The sequence below is a fragment of the Ictidomys tridecemlineatus genome, chromosome 2, assembly GCF_052094955.1.
Source record: "Ictidomys tridecemlineatus isolate mIctTri1 chromosome 2, mIctTri1.hap1, whole genome shotgun sequence".
NCBI lineage: Eukaryota > Metazoa > Chordata > Mammalia > Rodentia > Sciuridae > Ictidomys > Ictidomys tridecemlineatus.
In genome coordinates, this window is record NC_135478.1 from 122,405,317 (window position 1) to 122,426,041 (window position 20,725).

The 20,725-nt window shown below is 35.1% G+C and overlaps 1 protein-coding gene across 1 annotated transcript in view; it reads right to left on the bottom strand.

Moving 5' to 3' along the window:
• Nucleotides 1-20,725, bottom strand: part of Lancl2 (LanC like glutathione S-transferase 2) — a 49,159-nt gene that overhangs the window by 18,335 nt on the left and 10,099 nt on the right. The window contains exons 2-5 of the mRNA XM_078027647.1: nucleotides 11,406-11,523; nucleotides 5,649-5,856; nucleotides 3,849-3,996; nucleotides 2,393-2,560 (exon numbers count right to left, since the gene is read on the bottom strand). Of these exons, the coding sequence (XP_077883773.1) occupies nucleotides 2,393-2,560; nucleotides 3,849-3,996; nucleotides 5,649-5,856; nucleotides 11,406-11,523 (642 nt within the window). The remainder of the gene's footprint in view (nucleotides 1-2,392; nucleotides 2,561-3,848; nucleotides 3,997-5,648; nucleotides 5,857-11,405; nucleotides 11,524-20,725) is intronic.

Below are 20,725 nucleotides of genomic sequence, written 5' to 3' on the forward strand. Positions count from 1 at the left end.
TGGACTGAGATCTCTGAAACTATAAGCCCCCAAATAAACTTTTCCTCCTCTAATTGCTCTTGTCGGGTCTTTTGGTCACAGCAACATAAAAGCTGACTAAAACAGATCTAAATCCTCTTTGTCTCCAGCAGGAGTTAAGAGGAGAAATAGTCATCTCGCTTTGCTGGATGGAGATACTTACAGAGAACCATTGGCTCCTTATAAAAATGTTTGTAGAGTCCTCTGCTGACCTGCCCTCACTGCCATATAGACACATGTCTCATGCCACTTTTATGGTAAATGTCACTTGAAATTCCTTAGTCATAGGGTTTGCAGGAGAAACTGGCTTGATTCCTTCTGGCAGCCTCTAATTTATTAAGACACTTTTGTGTGATCTTCTTCTATCCTCTTAGGACATTTGTCATTCATTCACCTCTTTCCAGTTTATATATTCACAGTTTGGGGCTCTAGGTGTCTTCTAGTTTCATTTTGGAATGTGAGTTTCTATTATTATTATTATTATTATTTTGAAATGATTTTCAAGAGAAGAATTGTTTTAGTTATGCCATTATGAATTTGAAGTTCTGTTTAAGTGACAACACACAATGGATAATACCACCACAGGACAATGCTACCACACCAGCAGGAGAGGTGGAACAGGGAAAAGAAATGCAGAGTCAGCTCTCAGCCAGTGCCATCACACTGCTTAACATCTCTTTAAAAAGATAAGGATTTCTAAATAGAATACTAAATAGTGTAAACATGTTTCTCACTTTAAAAGCACAAGAGGGGAAAATTTCATGATTTGTATTTCTCTCAAAGAAACTCCTAATATGCAACAAAATCAACCTCAACATCTGAATCTAAACCACATCAGTGGGGATCTCACATTATTATGTTTTTCCTAATGGTTTTATGATTTGAGGTGCCTGAGCTACCAGTTAAAACACCTTTCTGGAGCATATCCTGTGATGTTTAATTGTGTGTGTTTACTTGACTAGGTCAATAGGATACCCCAATACATTATTTCTGGGTATGTCTGAGAGTGTCTTTCTGATTGAGATTAGCAATTGAATTGCTGGACTCAGTAAAGTAGGTGGTCCTTTTCAATGTGGATAGGCTTCATCTAATCCACTTAAGTCATAAGTAGAACAAAGGAGGAAGAAGTTGCCCCTTCCCACCAGCCTGCCTACTTAGAACAAAGACATCAGTCTCTTCCTGACCCTTGACTATGATTTACACCATCAGGTCCCAAGCTTAGAAATGGCAGACTGTGGGACTTCTCAGCCACCATAATTGCACAAAGTCAATTCCTATATAAATTCCTTCAAGTTGTGTATGTGTATTTACATCTCCTATTGGTTCTGTTTCTCTAGAGAACTTTAACACACAAACATCACACTATAATATCTCTTTTAAAAAAAAGTAACTGTTATTTCAAAATTCAGATGAAATTCTGGTTATTTTAGAAATGCATGCTGTACTTTTAAGAAAATCCACAACTGGAATATATGCAAGTTTACTTTTACAGTAATTAACAAAGACTACTAATTACCAGAAAAGAAAGTTTTGGTCCTGTTTAGATATGAATTTTCTATTTTATTTTTAGCATTTATTTTTTAGTTATAGGTAGACACAATACCCTTATTTTATTTTCATGTGGTGCTGAGGATCGAATCCAGTACCTCATGCATGCTAGGCAAGTGCTCTACCTCTGAGCCACAATCCCAGCTCTCTATTTTCCTTTAGGCATGGTGTAGTATTTTTTTCAAAAAGGAATTTGAAATAAAAAAAATTAAAATAGGCTTTCAGTCAAAGATATCTAAATTCTAATCCTTATTCCTTGACTTACTAGCTTTGTGATTCTGTAAAATAAAGAAAGGCATAATTTTAAGAAAGAAAAAGGAGGTTGTATACTTAGCACAGAAGGGGGCCTTAGGCAATGAGGCTAGAAGCATCCGTCGAGGTAATACCGGGGATGGGTTTCTAACTACTTCACAGAAGTGCAGGTTCTTAATTCAGTAGGTGACAAGGATAATTAAGAGACAAGATCATAACCATAGCAATAAACTTGTTAAAATTTCAGAACATGACTGATAACAAGTTGGGGGCATCTGAATATAACAAAAGTTCTGCCTCAGTTTGGATTCAAGAGGCCCTTTTACTCCCTGAAGATCCATCTGTATTAAAAAAGTTTCCACTTCAATCAGTAGGAGGACAAGGAAAGAAGAAAAGCATGGGCGAAAAACAACTAAATGTACTCTTGGGAATTCTCATGTTCATGAAGCAGAGTTTAAGCAACTGTGATTCAAAGGAGGAGCTTGTTTCAATTCAGCCAGCTTGATTTGTCTAAAAATTTCATTTCCCATTTGTATTTGACCTAATATATTATAATACAGTTGCTGTATTAGTATTTCAGAATTTTGTTATTTACCTGCATTAACATATAGTAGATCCCAGACATGCCATGGGCTGCTCCAACATACTGCTTCCTGTGCCACTGATACAATAGGGGACAGCGATCAGTTTTTCTTTCTTCTCTTGATAAGGTTTTACCGGATTCAATAATAGCATTGACTACCTACAGAGGCAATGAGATTCCATAAATCTAAAAAATTGTACATGCATGCTGTTCTGGTCTAATTAACATTAACACTTATGTATACATAAAGAGATTATTCATCTACAACTCTTTAAACAATTAGTAGCTGACATAGTCATTTTTATCTTATAAATTAATAAATGTGGGCAGAGAGGACTCAGAAGACAACATCAGAGTAGAAAAAGACAGAAAAAAAAGTCTAAGAAAGGAATCAAAAGTTCTTTATAAAAAACGTCAACTAAAATCTGGAAAAACTTCCCATTAAAAATGGTCCCAGACTTTTTAGTTGCTTTGTAGCTGCAATGTTTTGCCCAAAAGACTGGCAAACACACTTTTCAAGAAAGACTGTAGGACTTAGATTCACTGATGAAAAGCTAATGCAATGTGGTCAGTTGTGGCTTGAAGGATTTTAGTCAGATCACAAGAACATCATGTTTGGAATGACTATGTGGCAAAGACACTAATTGTTTCCTCAAACCCAAGTTCTTCTCATCATTTTGGTGGAGTACTCCAAGTTTTAGCTAGCATCTGGTCTCCTAGCTAGAAACAGCTGAACACAGTCATTTTTTCTAATTTCTGGCAAAGGGTTGTGAGCAGACATGAGATGGGCAACTTACAGATGGAGTCCTTACAAAGGATGATACTTTTTCTCCCTTTCCCTCCTTCCTAGGACTAAGGGTACCAAACTAGCATTGGTCATGCAGGTAAAGATACGTTTTTAGCATAGCAGAGTAAAAAGAAGATAGGTCATCAGATACAGTCACCTCAGAGAACTCACAAAAGAAAAATAAACATTCAAACTTTTTGAAGCTGCTGTTGTTGCTTGGTTCCTGTAAAACCAGTTGTATCAATAAAAGATGGAGAAGTATATAGATTTTTGCTTTTTAGTACTGGGGATTGAACTCAGGGGCAATCTACCACTGAGCCACCTCCCCAGCTCTATTTTGAATTTTATTTAGAGACAGGGTGGAGTTCCTGCCTACTTGGTGGAGTTGCTTAGCATCTCGCTTTTGCTAAGGCTGGCTTTGAACTCTCGATCCTCCTGTCTCAGCCTCCACAGCTGCTGGGATTATAGGCGAGCACCATGACACCCAACAGATATTGAGTTTTTAAAAAAAAATCCCTAAAAAGAAAAGCAGCTAATTTGTTATTTTTATGAGATGTTTTAAAAAGCTAATTCAACCTAGAAGCAGAGCCTTAATACTAACATAACTCCATGCCAACAGATAGCTTTGAATACCCACAGGTGTCAGTAATCCCACAATACCTCTTTAATGGCTGATTCACACACAGTGCCAGGGCCAATCTCCGTGTTCAGGTACAGTAAGGCATACAGATAACCTGCTCGACCGAACAGCAGCTCATCAGGAAGCTCTGATTCTTGGCAGACAATGCTTCTGTGCAGCTGCAAAAGTCTAAACAACAAGAAAAAATTCTGTTTTCTCAAATATGCATGTCTGAAATGCTTCTTTCCAAAACAAGTAACTCATCACTTTAGAAATGTATTTATTTTTAAATTTAAAACTATGATTTAAAAAAGCACCCCAAATTCCCAAAACAACTAGAATTTCTCCACTTTACTAATTCTTCTTTCAAATGTAAAAATTACAAGCAAAAACCTGATCTGAGAATATAGCTCAGTGGTAGAGTATGTGCTTAGCATGTACAAGTGTAACAAGGACTTAGACTTCAACTTAGACTTCACTTTTGTCTGCACATGCCCCATGGGTGACTAAAAGCAGGAGCGAAGACTTGGCCTCTCTGCCTCCATTATCTAGGTCTGATGGATAAACATCTTATAATGAGTTGAAGCTTTCCTTCACCCCATCCCTTGCTCAGCAATGTCAGGTGCAATTTTCTTATTTGGAAAAGGCCCAGCCTGACCAATCATGAGATAATGATGGACAAAGCACGCCTGATCAAGATCACCTATTTGGCAGTTAAGAAAAGCCTTCAACAGTGTAAACAATCTTGCACTTACTCCTCTTTCTATAAAACCTCAAAGTAACTGTCAGTCCCTCAAAGACAGGACTAAGGCCATGGGTCCCCTTGTCTTCCTGGTGTAGCTATACTGATTAAAGTTCTTTTCACACTCTATAATTACCTTTCCTGTTTAGCTTTTTAGCAAGTAGCTACGCCTACTTTTTGGATACCCAGAGTCAGGCCTCTAGCTCAGGCTGTTACAAGGCCCTAAGTCCCAACCTCAGCACCATTAAAGAAAGAAAGAAAAGAAAAAAATCTTTCTGTTCAAAATGTATACCTTTATATTTATTCTAAACCATGTAACATAATTCACCTAGCATTAGAACAAAGTGATTTAAAATCTAAATAAAAATGACACTGAAATGCTGCCAGTGCTTAGGAATGAGTATGAATCATTCTAACTTTCAACAGACATTAACTAACATGTACTAGATCAGGTCCTAGAACTAAGCCCTGATTTCTACTTCTTCAAGAAGGAATATAAACCAATAGGTACAATGAAACGTATTCCTTACTTCAACTTCATTAATATAACTAATCAGTTAAAAGTCAAACTATGATTAATTTATTCTTGTGGATCTACAGCATTGTGAGCTAATTTTCATGCATTGAAAGCAACCAAAAATTATTTAGGAAAAATGATTAAAGTCCCTCTGAAATTAAGAAATACTCATGCTTGAATAGAAAAAGAACATATGATTTCACTAAAATGCTCAATAGTGACATACAGTTAAGCAAAGTGGCACACACCTGTAATCCTAGGGGCCCAGAGCCTGAGGCAGGAAGATCACTAAGTTCAAAGCTGGCCTCAGCAACTTAGGGGGACCTTAAGCAACTTAGTGAGATCCTATCTCAAAATAAAAAATTAAAAAACAGGCTGGGGATGTGGTTCAATGGTTAAGCACTCCTGGGTGTAATGTCTGGTACAAAAAAAAAAAGTAGACATACAAACCCTTTTACTTCTTAGGGAGACCTGTTTGCAACAGGAGAGTAAGTTAAAAATAATTTCTTTTTTGTATATTTTTCTACAGCTAGAGTTTCAACTAAGAATTTAAAGAAAATGTTTCCAGAATTAAAAACTTACTTTGTGATGCATTCCTGGGATTCACAGTCACTTTTGAGTTTATGATATATCACAGCTCCTACAGCAAGGGGCCCAGCATCTCCACAGAGGAAAGTGACCCTGCGACCATTCAGGTTCCTAAGTGTTCTCTTTACATAATCCAGAGATCGAAGCAGGTATGTCTGGTCACAAGTGACCCGGTACAGCTGCAGGTACAAAAGGGCTATGCCTGAAATGATCCCCACCCCAAAAGAAAAATATTACTACCTTTCCTTTTTACCTTCAAGATATTTTTAAATTACATGATATAAATTCTTCTACGTAAACACTACCTTTTCTGAAGGGGTAACATCAAAAAAATTATGTCAAATAGTTCTTTAAAATGAAAATTAAACCCCACAGAAATAAGAGCTTGGAAAAAAAAAGAAACACATGTAAATTGATTATCTTGCTAACTGGTATGGCATGGTGATTCTATGCTCTTAAACAAGAGATGAAATACCAAGGCTGAAATACAGAGGATAGTCCTGCTCATTCTGTTAATTTTTATTCATTTCAAGGTTATATTCAGTCTCTTTTGTATCTCAAGTTACCTTTACTTTTTAATTCTTATTCAATTATTTCCTCCAATGCTACCCGAAATTAAATGATTACCTTTCTGGATTTTATTGCTTTTTCTAATTTTTCTATTTGGCACAGTTTTTCAATTTTCTTTAGTGATCAACCCATACAATTGATCAGTGAGTCAGATTAACATTTATAGAACACCACATGTAAGGACTATCACCTACACAATCCTCCTATTTTAGATTGAATAACACACCCAGATCTTCACATGAACCAGAGAGGGGGCTTTGATACCTTTGGAGGATGATGTACATAGCTTTGTAAGCATAGTTTAATGCCTGGGTGGAAGAAGTTGCTATGGAAGGAGGAGGGTAGAAGAGTGGCTGGATTTGATCAATGTGCTCTGAATGAACCTCTGGGATTATCACACTGACCCCATCAACATGTGCAATTAATATGTGTTAACAAAAAGAAGTCAGTATGACAGTGAAGTGTTTTATTATTTAATAAAATATATTGTAGAAAAAAGTATTGAAAGAAGTGATATGATGATGAAATGGCCAAACAAAACATCCTGTTAATGTAGAATTTATGATCTTCAATATTCTGGTCTTTATCTAATAACATCCTCTGATTTTTACTGTTTTTATTTTGCTTTTGAAAGTTCTCAAAATATCTAATTCTGCTTTGTTCAATTTTCCTATTCAGGGTCTCCCATGACTCTTTCATATTAATGTTCACACTTTATTTTTTTGAGCAATCCTTCTTTTGTCCTTATCCATTTCTGTAAAAAGACTTTTAACCCTTACAGCATATCTGGAAGCTGAAAAAAAAAGTCTTCTGTATGAGTTGCTTATTAACTCTTCCAGTAAGTAAATGTAAATTTACGTAATCATTAGAGAAGAGTTAGAAGTTAAATACAGATAAATTTCGAACATAATAATCATTATAAAAAGTTTACAAATAAGTACTCCCTGACTGACTCAGAAACCTCTAAACAGAATACTCTCTGGTTAACCTGAGGATCTAAAAACTTATATTTAATGCTTGAGTGTTTTAAAGTACATGAGGACAAATAAAAAGAAAACAGTCATCATGCTTTGTAATTCTTTGTTAAAATGTTGACACACACTGGGTAAAAGGCACTGTGGTAAACAGGGCTTTAGAGATGTAGGGTAAGTGTGGGAAGAGGAAATGGTCCATAGTACCGTGGTCTCCATCTTCTGGCAAGTCTTGGTCCCTAAACTGTTGAACTTCACCAGTGCCTCTCACCTCCAGTTCCCTTAGAGGGCCTGGATGTCCAGAGGGAGCTGGAGTTAATTATTTCACTTCCCCAATATTGAAGGTTTACAGCCAGCTAGACTTGGGTATTTTCCTTTTCCCAGCTAGTTTGGCTATGTTAAAACTCTAGGAGGTCAGATTCTGGTAAAAGTTTCTTCAGAGGGTGGGCTTTGTTAAGAACAAAGTGCTCAGAGGTATTTCAAAATGGTTTCCATTCCCCTCCTTTTGCTCAAAGATTGATGGAATGTTTCTTCAATATTCACTGTGAAGCCCCCGTAGAGCTTTTGGAGGCAAGATGCATTTGTATGAGGTCCTCTTATGATTAAGTCCCCCTGGAATTTTTCTTTCAGATTTGTTCACACTAAGCCTCCAGGATTAATCAAAGTACAATTTAGGTTTTCCTACTATTAAACAAAAATTATGGAAGCCCATTGTTTTAGACTGAACTGTTGCATGAGACCCCAGCAGACCAGAATTAACCAAAATGGAGTCACTCTTGATAAATGTTACATAAACTGAAACTTCAAGGAAGCAGAAAGACCTCCAAAAGACCAGTTTTACCCCCAAACAGATTTCAGTCTACTTGTGTCAGTATAATAAGGAAGTCTCTTCTGCTTTAACCCTTACAAAATAATAATAAGCTGAAGTAACTTGATCTTAACCAATCATCTTTGTACTATTCTTGTTTCCTGGTTCGGACCTTACAAAACCCATTGTTCTGCCATTGCCAGGAGGGAGCTCTCCATCTAACTTGTAGAATGAAGGCTGCCTCAATTCATGAATTATGAAGAGGCCAGTTAGATCTATTTTATGGTTTGGCTCATATGTGGAAGGCGTGGTCCCCAATGCAGCAATGATTTTGGAAGGTAATTAGACCATAAGGGCTATGACCTCATCAATGGATAAATCCATTAATGAGTTCATGGATGATGGCATTTTTAGGAGGTGGGGCCAAGTTGAAAGAAGAAGGCCACTTAGGGCAGGTTCCAGAAGGATCTATTTTGGCCATGGCCTCTTCCCCACTTTTTCTGCTTCCAGGATACCATGAGGTGAATAGCTTTGCTCTGCCACAGACTCTTCCCTACTCCAGTGATGTTCTGCTTCACCACAGGCTCAGAAACAACAGAGACTAGTGACCATGAATTGAAACATTTGAAACCATAAGCAAAATAAATCTTTCCCCCTTTAAGCTGATTTTCTCAAGTATTTTATCAGTGATGAAAAGTTGACTAACACAATTCATAATTAAATTTGTTCTAACCTTGTGTTTTGGCAGTAACTGGCAATAGCTCCTATTAGTTCTAATTCTCTGCATCCACCTGTCTTCCAACTTTTGGTAAAGCAATTCACCTTGTGACCTAACTTCTCTGATAGATCTAAGAAGAGGTGATGTTTCAGTTTGTTCAGCTTTTCCCTTGTTAGGATGGAGTAACAACTCCGTACATTCCAGACTGAAAATCAGGAGTTTCTCCTTAGTTGATTTTTGTTTATTTTTCTTTGCTTTTTTCCCCCTTAATGGTTTGATTTAGTAATGTATTTATTCAGAAAGTATGTATTGAAACTTTTCTAGACAAGAAAGATACTTGGCTTTTCATAGTGCTGCTGACAATTCCATGGTGTCATCTTAGTGTTACTTCAGCTTCTTGTACTTCAGTTTTTTTAAATGACTTTTGTGGGTCAATTCTTACCTTTTCAATTATTTTCTTGGTTCTCTCAATTCTTTATCATAGGCTCCTGTTTTCTGGCCCTCTCTTCTCCAAATGCCTTTATTTCTGCTTTGTGAACTTACTGCTTTAAAAAGTTTTACAAAATTCATGTTCAAAGTATTGCCAATTTTTTTTCACATTGCAGTAGCATTTCCTTATGTTTCCTTTTTCAGAATTCCTTTTATGACATTCTGAGAGTCTCTTTTTTCCCTTATATTATAACAAATTTTTTTCTTAAGTGTGAATATATTAAATATTTCTAGAGCAATTATTGACAGGAAGATTCTCTAGCAAAAAAAAAAAATGGTTAGGGTAGCTTTCATAGTTGTTTTTGCTTTTTCTCAAGGGCATCCTCTTCTTGCAAAGTAATAAACAACAGTTTCTTTCTTTAATAGTGATGACTTCTGGTGGCCAGATTTCCTTTGATTCTCAGATATTTTCCTGTTTCAGGAGGGTGTAAGTCATTGCTGTTTCCTTCCTGCCTTAAGCCATTAGCTGGTGCCACCAAGGACGCTACCCCCCTTTTGAAGGTCTATACTCTTTCCTTGTACACTTTCCATGCCTCTTCTTCTCTGCTCGCCCAGCATTGCCTACTCACTTTGCACTCAGATGTGCCCACAAAAGTTCCTGTTGAGGGTGTGGCCCACTCCTTCTGGGAATTACTCCTTGTTGAATATGGAGAATGAGAAAAGCAGGATTTTGCTACTCCTGGGCCCTGTGGCTTTCCTTTCCTGCTATATCATGCGTGGCTTTCCACACTCATTCTGTATGTTGTTTGTTTTTTATCCAAAATTATTTGAATGAATTTTTTTGGTCTGTCTCAAAGTTTTGCAAAAGGGAATAAGTGATGAATGCTTTATTCATTCCTCTTGCTCTGTATGGTTTTAAGAGAAAAGATGGAAAGGTATCTTCCATACTTTTTCCTAAACCCTAAAGCCCTAAGTACTATTTTATCACTGAAACCAAATACCTCCACAGTGGTTCTACCATGATTCCAGAAGATGGTAATAGATAAGGATTCTTTAGAAATACAGATTCCCAGAGTTCCTACTGAAGTTGTCCTCTTAGTTTGTTATAAAGCTTTCTGAATGACTCTATGCATAGCAGGTTTGAAACCTAACTATTAGAGTTAAAAATATTTGTCAAAAGTAAGAGGAAATGCTGTAAGTAAAAGACTTTTTAAGGGAAACCTGTGCTATTAACAGCTATGTTATTGTTCTTTCCTGAATATAGTTTTCTTCTCAAAATATTCTTTGTATTTTTCTTCTGGTTAACCACAAATATCTAATTTTACATTTAGGATATATATATATTTTTTTGCACTGTAATTGAACTTGGTCTATGTCTATCTGGATTTATAAGTCTGAAATATATAATTTTAATGTCACCATATAATTGTTGTACTTATAAAAGGCAAATAATAAATAAAACATCACTGATATAAATATAAGTACATAATTATCAAGGCTGCCATGTTTGGCTATGCATTGCAAAAATAGGTTTTCGGTTCACCATAGCTCTAACATATATATACCTGTGTCTATGCTAATTAGAAATTCAACTACAACAATTTAACAAGAAAGTTATAAAAACTGTCATTAGCAATTTAATCAGTCTTTAGTCTAATCCCTAAGAACAAGGTCTGTCTTATTTCCTTTATATAACCCAAATAGCTGTTATAATATTCTGGCTACCTGGTAAAAACAATAAAAATATAAAGATTAGTTAAAGCAAGTTAATTTTGAAATTATATTTTCTAAAAAGTGAAGTATATCACTGGTTGCCTGTTTAACCATTATTATTAAAATTTAAATAAAAATCTTTACATGTACAAATGAGTCATACTGAGTTCAGGCAGTAAGGGTAAATGGTTTATGAAACAGACTGGAGAAACCATTCAATCAAAACCTATCACAAGAGTAAAGCAAGAATGATAACAAACCAAGCAAAACAAAATACACCTGACCCCTTATGCAAGTTTACTTTTATTACACATTTCACAGCGACATATTAGGTTAACTAAATGTAAAAATATCACATACTATATACATTAAACTTCAGGCAGAAGATATTTCTTTAGAAATAAAATTCCAAAGAATCTCTTAATGAAGATAGTTTAAGACTTCAAGAGTATAAAACTTTACCACTTTAAAATAAAATTTCAAAGCCAAGTCTTACATCTCATAAGAAAAAAATATTAATTGCTTCTACTCCATATTCTCACCTGTCCAACCAGTATAAGCAGAGCAATCATGAGGATCAGCTGTCTTCAGCCCTTCTTCCATCTGCTGTAGAAGATCTTTGATTTTGGTCTGGATCCGCCTCACAAAATTATGAATGATCTAAGAAGCAAAAGAAAAGATAAATTTAAGTTGCACAAGAATAGGACAATGTCATAGTGATAGTGTAAGTCACATGAACATAACAGAACTTATTTTATGTGGCCCATTTCAATGTCTGACTACCTGGACACTACCTTGACTTTTACAGGGTTAGTATCTTACTGAGATAATGCTCTATGGGTATTACAACTCACAAGTAGGTTCACAAAAAAAACTGGTATAAAATAAAAAATAAATAAATAAACATAAAAAAGATAGATTTGACTACACAAACATTTTAGCTTCTATAAGGTAAAACACATAAGATGATTTAAAAATTAATGACAAATAGAAAATACTTGCAATATAAGATATTATAAATCAAAAAAGAACATAATACCAAAATCAACCCAAATTATTAATGCATCTTACACAAAAGAAAAATCAAATGAAAAGCATATGCAAAATGTCCAATCCAGAGATGATTCATGAATTGCAAATAATTATAAGTGCCACAGTTTCCCTGTCAGACTAATAGAGAATACTTTTTTAAAAAAATATTAAATTCTAAGGCTGCTAAGAACAAAGGAAACAGTTTTTTTTTTCATTTCTGGCAGTCATTCCCAAGAGAAATACACAACATTCTTTTTTTTTTTTTTTTTTTTTTTTTTTTTTTTTTTAAAGAGAGAGTGAGAGAGGGGGGGGCAGAGAGAGAGAGAGAGAGAGAGAGAGAGAGAGAGAGAATTTTAATATTTATTTATTTTTTCTTAGTTCTCCGCGGACACAACATCTTTGTTTGTATGTGGTGCTGAGGATCGAACCTGGGCCGCACGCACGCTACCGCTTGAGCCACATCCCCAGCCCCATACACAACATTCTTAAATACATAGTAGAATCTCTTATACTTTTGTTGATTTTTAAAAGTCTATTTGCTATATCAATTGCTGAAGGGTCTTAAAAACAGTTTATGATTATATATATATATTATATATTTTATGATTATTTTTCTTTCGTGTATTTTGAAGTTGTTATGTGGCATACACAAATTTGACTATTAAATCTTCCTAAAAAATTGACTCACTTTCATAATGAAATGCTCCTATTGTAGGACTATAGAAAAGAACCTGTATTGCACAATTAGAGGTCAAGGCAAATTTTACTGAAATTTGGGATTCTGAAATCAAACACTAAGAATTAATTTGCCACTGTATATGTAATGAAAATTCCAAGTGGCTAACCCCTGGAAATATATGTTTACATCTCAAAAAGGGAATGAGAAAAGGTAAAACTGGACAATGGGCTGGTCTTTTTCATATAGAAATAAGTGTACATTCCAAAGGGTTAGAGTAAGACATTTATAAGAAGATTCTCCTAGAAGGGGAAGGGTAGACATTGCTTCTTTCCCCTTTATAAAAAGTGCAGAAAATTTATTTTTTCTTCATTCTTGCCTGTAATACAACTCTGTGCATGTAGGACAGCAGACCTCACCTTCACTGCATCACCCTCGCCATTAAGAACTGAGTCACAGGGAACCACCTGCTATGTGCTGTCTGGTAAACAAAAAAATCTCTGATTCAAGAAATTTTTGTGTACACTCAAAACAAAACTAATGAAAAGTAAATATTTAAAATCTAATACCCTCTTTATCTTCTTGTCATAAAATCTATCTTATGTGATATTAAAGTCACATCAGTTTTCTTATTGATGATTACTTTTGCTGTCCATTTATTTTCAGTCTCTCTGTATTCAGAGTTAAAGTAAGTATCTTGGATAGCACAGCCTTAGCTATTTTTTTTTTTTTTGGTAGGGAGGGAGAATTCCCTTCTATCACTCTTTAGTTCTTATGTGGGCTCTTTGGCTAGATTTAGGAACTGAATTAATACAAGAGCTGATTAGCAAGAAAAAAAGCATATTACATGGGAATTTTTACAACAGAGTGAAGTCCAAAGAAAATGTCCAAATCAATGTTTTTATTATTTTTAGACAACAATAATTTGCAAAGGAAGAAAAGATGATCTCTGAACTACAAATAGTAAATTCCAGAATGTCATTAAGTGATTCATGAAAGGGATGTAAAATCTAGTGTAAAATAAGGGTTAACTCAATGAACTTATTTATTTGGCTTCATTACGATCCCAATCACAGATCTTAAATATCTCCCAAAGACCCATATGCTAAGGCCTGGTCACTACCTTGTGGTGCTATTTGGAGGTGGTGGAACCTTTAGTAAGTGAAGCTTAGTGGAAGGAAATTAAGCCATTGAGGGCATTCCATTGAAAGGGCATTTGGGATTCCCAGCCCCTTCCCTTCTCTCTTTGCAACCTTAGCACCAGAAGGTGAGCAGCTTTGCTCTCCCTGTCACTATGTGCTACATCACCACAGGCCCAAAAGTACAGAGGCCAATTGACCATTGACTAAAATCTCTGAAACCAGGAGCCAAAATAAAGCTTTCCTTGTAATAAGTTGATAATCTCAGGTATTTTGTCCCAGAAGCAGAAAGTTGACCAACACACCAATGTCTGGTGATAAAAGCTATTTTCCTGCCTTGGCACAAAGATTTCTCTCCCAAAAGAATATTTATGCCTTGCTGCCTGTAGGAAAAGAGACGCCAAAGGGAACTTACAGTTTCTCAAGTAATTTCAGCTTGAAATAATCAATATACCAATTCAGCATATTTTGAGATGGCACATTCTTAACTTCTTCAGTTTGTCTGATTTTTGTTTTTGTTATTGTTCCTCCTGCTTTTTGGATTGTTTGAATACTTTTAGAAAGGTATTTTAATATTCCTGCTGAACTTTTAGCAGGGAAATTAGTTTAAACTGTTGCTCTAGAGGATACAAGAGATATCCACACCTTTTCACAATCCATTTGCAGTTAGTAATGTGCCACTTCATGTAAAATGCGGAAACTCTAAATCTTATAGGTTTAGGTCCTACCCCAAGTTCTTCTGTTACAGCTGATATCTATATTACCAATATATGAGCAATGAATCCTACAAGATAATAATGTAATTTTCATGTACAACCTGTTTTGTAAACAAATTCAGAGATAAAAGAGTAGAAAAAAATTTTTTTTTACCTATATCCCCTTAAATGTCACCATTTCAATGAATGGGTTTCTAATTACAAGTTCTCTCAGAGGTCTTGGATTCTTTTTTTTTTTTTTTTTAATCTGAAAATACCTTCATTCTTGAAGGATGTTTTCACTGAATAAAGAATTCTAGATGACAGTTTCTATTAGTACTTTTATGGTTTTTTTTTCACTCTTCTCTGTTCTCCAGGATTTTCTAACTAGAAATCAGCCATTAATCATATTAATTAATTAATCATAATTAATCAATTATCTACACATAATGTGTTGTTTTTCCCTTCTCTATTAAAGAAGAAAAATTTTAATCTTTCATTGAATTTATAAATTCTCGCCCACTATTTCTTCAGGTTATTTTTATTTCCCATGCTTCCTCTGCTTTCCTTCTATGATTCCAATTATGTTAGATTGCTTCATATAATAAGTCCTTGAAGCCCTGTTGCTTTTTATCTCTTCAATATTTTCTTTACTTTTCACAAATGGATAAATGTCTATTGATCTATTTTTAAGTTCAGTCACTTTTTTCCTCTAAATCCATCCAGAAGCTTTTAAATTTCAGATTTGTTTATATTAATTCTAGACTACCCATAATGTTGTTTTTTGCCTTTCCATTTCCCTGCTGATTTTTCCTATCTTTTTATTCACTGAAAGTATTTTTGCTGTGCTTTGTGGAAGACAGTTACAGTACTCACTTTAAAATCCTGTCTGCTAGTTTCACTATCTGGTTCATTTCAAGGTTGGTTGCAGCTAATTTTCTTTTCTCCTGAATATGTGTTTCTATTGTAGAAGAGTAGAATATACCACCCTAAAACATGCCTTTTTGACATAAGAATTATTTATTCTGAGTTGAAGACAACTCAGAAGAAGCAATATAAGAACAGCTTTCTGCATTCCCCCACTGGCCTAAAAGCAGTACAGAAATTTACAAAAATGTCAGTCTTCCCTTTTCAACAAGTAAAGACAACTCGAGACACCAATCAGCCTGGAGAAGTCACCAGAGAAATCAATATAATAAATTTTCATTTATTTGCCTTCCTGCAATTAGCATGCATGAAAATTCAAATTTCTTTTCCTTCATTTTCTGTATTCTCTAAAAATTTACTGTTTTTAGTTAGAGATGCAATATAAACATATTTCTAAGCCAAATCTGAGATTTACTCATTCCCTGGGTACCACCCATTCATATGGAAAATACACTGTACAAATTAAAAAGCCTCTGTTTTTCTCTTGTTAATCTGTCTTTTGTCTATCCCAACTAAGCACTCCCAAAGAGAAAATTATTTTTCTCCCCTATTTTTTTGGTTCTTCATAGAGCAGGTAATTTTGTATGGCAACTAGAATGCAAATTTGTAGTCTGTTACTCCACTTGTGTTGAATTGCAAATTCTGTTTCTTGGGCAGCAGCTCTATATCAGTTCAGATCTTCTGTCTTTAGCTAAGTATCTTTAAGTCTGTAATCAAAATTTGGTTAGAGGTACATTTAGACAAAATTTAGGGATCCCTTCTCTGACTCATCTCACTTCCCCCTTGTCTTTGATAGCCACCAATTCTTTCAGGAAAGATTTTTAACTAACAAGTGATGTTGTTTAACAGCATTTTACCTACAGTAGAACTTTTTTCAAAACTGTAGTTAATCCTCTCAAATCCTGCCACTGTTTTAACACTAAGTTTAGGTATTCTAAATCTTTTCTTGTCCCTTCAGCAAAGCTCAGAGCATCTTCACAAGGAGAAGATTCCATTTCAAGAAACCAGTCTTTGCTCATCCATGCAAAGCAACTCCAAGTTCTATAATGAGGTTGCAGCAACTTAGTCACATCTTCAGACTCTGCTTCTAGTTCTCTTTCTATTTCACCACATTCACAATCCTCCACTGAAGTCTTGAATCCCTCACAGTCACCCATAAGGGTGAAAATTAGCTTCTTCCAAACTCCTATTAATATTTATAGCTTGGCCAGGTGCAGTGGTGCACACCTGTAATCCCAGCAGCTCAGGAGGCTGAAGCAGGGGAATCATGAATTCAAAGCCAGCCTCAGCAACAGTGAGAAACAAAGCAACTCAGTGAGACTGTGTCTAAATAAAATACAATACAGGGATGGGGATGTGTCTCAGTGGCCAAGTGCCCCGCCCCCAAAATGTTCATAGTTTGACCTCATTACACAAATGCTCTCAATGGTACCTAAAATGAACAATCCTTTCCAGAAAGTTTTCAATTTACTTTACCCAGATCCAATAGAGGAATCACTATCCATGTCAGCTACAGCCTTACAAAATATATTTCTTAAATAATAAGACTCAAAAGTTGAAATTTCTTTGATCTATGGGCTGGAGAATGAATGTTGTGTTAGCAGGCATGAAAACAGTCTCATGTACATCTCTGTAACAGCTCTAGGGTGACCATGGTGTGGTGGTGCACACCTGTACTGTGCTGTCCGTAAGTATTAGTATTTTAAAATGATTTTTTCTTTTCTGAGCAGTTGTTCTCAAGGTCAGTAAGTCATATCAGAAACAGATGTGCTATTGCCCAAGCTCTGTTGTTCCATTTACAGAACACAAAGTAGATTTGGCATAACTAATTCATAAAGGCTCTAGGATTTTCAGAATGGTTAATGAGCATAAGCTTTAACATAAAGCCACCAGCTGCATGAGCCCCTAATAAGAGTCTCAGTCTGTCCTTTGAAGCTTTAAGTGGAGCATTGACTTCTGCTCTCTAGATCTGAAAATCCTAGATGGCATTTTCTTCCAAGAGAAGGCGATTTTGTTTGCCTTGAAAATCTGTGGTTGGATGTAACTTTACCTTCATCAACTATCTGAGCTAAATACTCTGGATGATTTTTCACAGTATCTACATTAGCACTTGCTACTTCATTTTGCACTTTTATTATATGGAGATGGCCTCTTATGAACCAACCTATGCTAGTTTCAAAGATTTCTTCTGTAGTTTCCTTCCCTCTCTCTGTCTTCACAGAACTGAAAAGATTTAGGGCTTTGTGCTGAATTAGGTTTTACCTTTAGGGAATATTGTGGCAGTCCTGTTCACTAAAACTTTCTCCATAACCACTTTATTATCATTTCTGTGTTCAATGGAGAAGCACTCTTAATTTCCTTCAACAACTTTTCCTTTGGCTACTGTTTTGCAGAAGAGACCTAGCTTTGGGTCTGTCTTGGCTTTTGAAACACCTTCATCACTAAATCTAATAATTTCTAGCTTCTGATTTAAACTGAAAGATGTGTGACTCTTTCATTCACTGTAAGAGTCACACAAATTTCAGTGTAAATCAGTTTAGAGACCACTGTAGGATTACAAATTAGTCTAATTTCAATATTTTTGTGTCTCAGACAATACAGAAGTCTAAGTAAAATGAAAGAAATAGGGGAATAGCTGGTAGAGCAGTCAGAATATACACTTAAGTTTGCCATCTTATACTGGCACATTTCATGGTGCCTCAAACAATTACAATAGTAATATCAAAGGTCTCAACAATCATCATAAAACATGCAATAATGATGAAAAAGTTTGAAATACTATGAGAATATCTAAAATGTGACACAGAAAAATGAAGTGAACACATGTTGGAAAATGGTATAGCTAGATTTGCTCAATGCAGGATTCCCACAAATCCTCAATGTGTTAAAAATACCATTATCCATGAAGTGCAATCAATAAAGTGAACTATGATAAAATGATGTATGCCTGCAATTCCTTTAAAATCCCCATCCCTGCCCACATTTTTAAGCTTCAGTAAGTATTAGCTGAGGTGGTTACAGCCAACTAATTTTGTCAAAGAGGATTTACTTTAATAAGTATACATTTCAACTATCATGTAGGTATTGAGTATGCTTTTTTCCTCCTTATCATATTTATCATTTGCAAAAGATTAAAATAAAATGCACAAGTAGACTATGGATTCTACTCAGTATCTAAAACATAACATTAGCTTTCAAAATTATCTCTCTAATTAAATGTTATTTAGAGTAGTAAATTACAATTCCTACTCAATCATGGTGGTAAAATACATTCTCTTATTTTAAAAGGTAAGCTAAAAATCTAACACAAACAGCAACTTTATAAACTTCTTTACAAATATGCTTACTCACATACAATGATAAAGACAGCACACCAATGAATTCAATATCAATGATATTTCAGAGGTGATGTAATATAGAGAGACTCCATTTTACCAATCCTTGCTTACTAAAAATTTTTCAAGATTTGCCATTTCCTAATATTTGATGATATACTTGTAAATGTATTTTATTTTGTTGCTATGATAAGTTAGCTGAGGTGCTTTGCATCACTGTAATGAAATACCCAAGATAAATAACTTATTCGGAAAAAATGTCTATTTTGGTTTATGGTTTCAGAGATTTCAGTATATGGTCACTTGGCCCTGTCATTCTGAGCATTTGACAGTACCCTAAAGCATGGTAGGAGTCCATGATAGAGCAAAACTGCTCACCTTATGAACTAAAGAAGCTGAGAAAGAAAAGTGGCAAGGTTCTCAATATCCCCCTCAAGGACATGTCCCCCCAGTGACCTAACTTCCTTCAACAAGGCCCCACTTCTCAAAGGTACCACTATCTCCCAATGGTCTTTTAGAGGATACTCCAACAATAAATATTGAAAAATGTGTCAAAAAGAATAATTATCTGATTCCCCATACAACTGACTGATAACTCTGACGTCAAATTAGTAACTTAGGCCTCCTGAGTCCTAATGTTTATTTTCTGCTATAATCAAAGAGATGCAGATGAAGAAAAAATGTGGGTAATATCTCTTCATAATACCTGGTGTGGCAGAATCTACACGGTAGGTTCATCTATTCCCCACACCCTTTCTCCTTATTATAATAATTATGGTTATATTCATAACAACAATATATCCATCCCCAGAAGAGCTACTATTCTTTCAAATTTTCTATAAAAAAGGTAAGTCATATGACATGGTTCTGACCAATGAGACCTAAATGCAAATCTCCCAGATCTAGAAAGTTGTTATTTTTATTGATAAATGAGAGAAAGAGAATAGGTACTTCTTCCTTTCTCTCCCCACTGAAAACCTGAACATGATATCTGAAGCTATAGCAGCCATCTTGTACTATAACAGAAAAAATTTGAGAGAAAGACCAAAATAAACAGCAGAAATCCTGGTCCTAATCTTATTCAATCTTATCAAGACCTTATCAATTGCCTACCCCTAGATTTCTTGTTATAAGGCAAATAAAATCTAATCAAGATATTTTTAAATAAGAGTTTTCTGTTTATTGTTGTGAATGTAAACCTAACTCACATTCATATGTGGCTGAGTAATGAACTTTATTCCAAAGCATACACTATTAAGTTTTCATTTCTCTTATTTATGATGTATATTTTTAATGTGAATTCTGTTTAATATAGTCTAAAATTTCACTGCAAAAATCATTCTTCTGCTTTGTGCTCTCTCCCACCCCCCAGTACTAGGGATGGAACCCAGTGCTCCAAGCATATAAGCAGGCACTTTACTACTGAGCTACATCCCCAGCCCTTTTTATTTTGACATGGCCATGCTAATAAGTTGCATAGGCTGGCCTCAAACCTATGATCTTCTGTCCTCAGCCTCTTTGGTAGCTGGCTTTACAGGTGTATACTAACATTCCCAGAACTGTACTTTACTTTAAGGTACATTTTTTAGTTCCTCCTTTTCTAACTATCTTATATAAAAGAGACTTCTAATCTCTATATTGAATCCAAATCTCCTGAACAAAGCAAACAGGTAATGCTATTTTATTCTACAAATTCTATTTGCATTTGATGGAGATTACTATACCAAGAGAAATTTAACTGGTTCATCTCATTTAATAATGGTATTATTATAACAATTATTAAACATTTATTATGTACCTGGCACTATGGGCCTTACATCATAGTTCAGTCACTCTTTTCATCATCCATTAATTTTCAATTTTTAGATGAGGAAAGTAAGGCTCACTGGAGGTCACAAGGCAAAAGGAGAGAAAACTCTTGGAGCTTTGAGTAGATTATTAATTCCAGAGTTCCTGGGCTCCCTACGCTCTCTTCTTATTGTACAAATCTTTGCGGGAATCTGGATTTACAATTTACCTTTAAGATTTTCAAGACCTACAGCCTTCACTCACTCACTC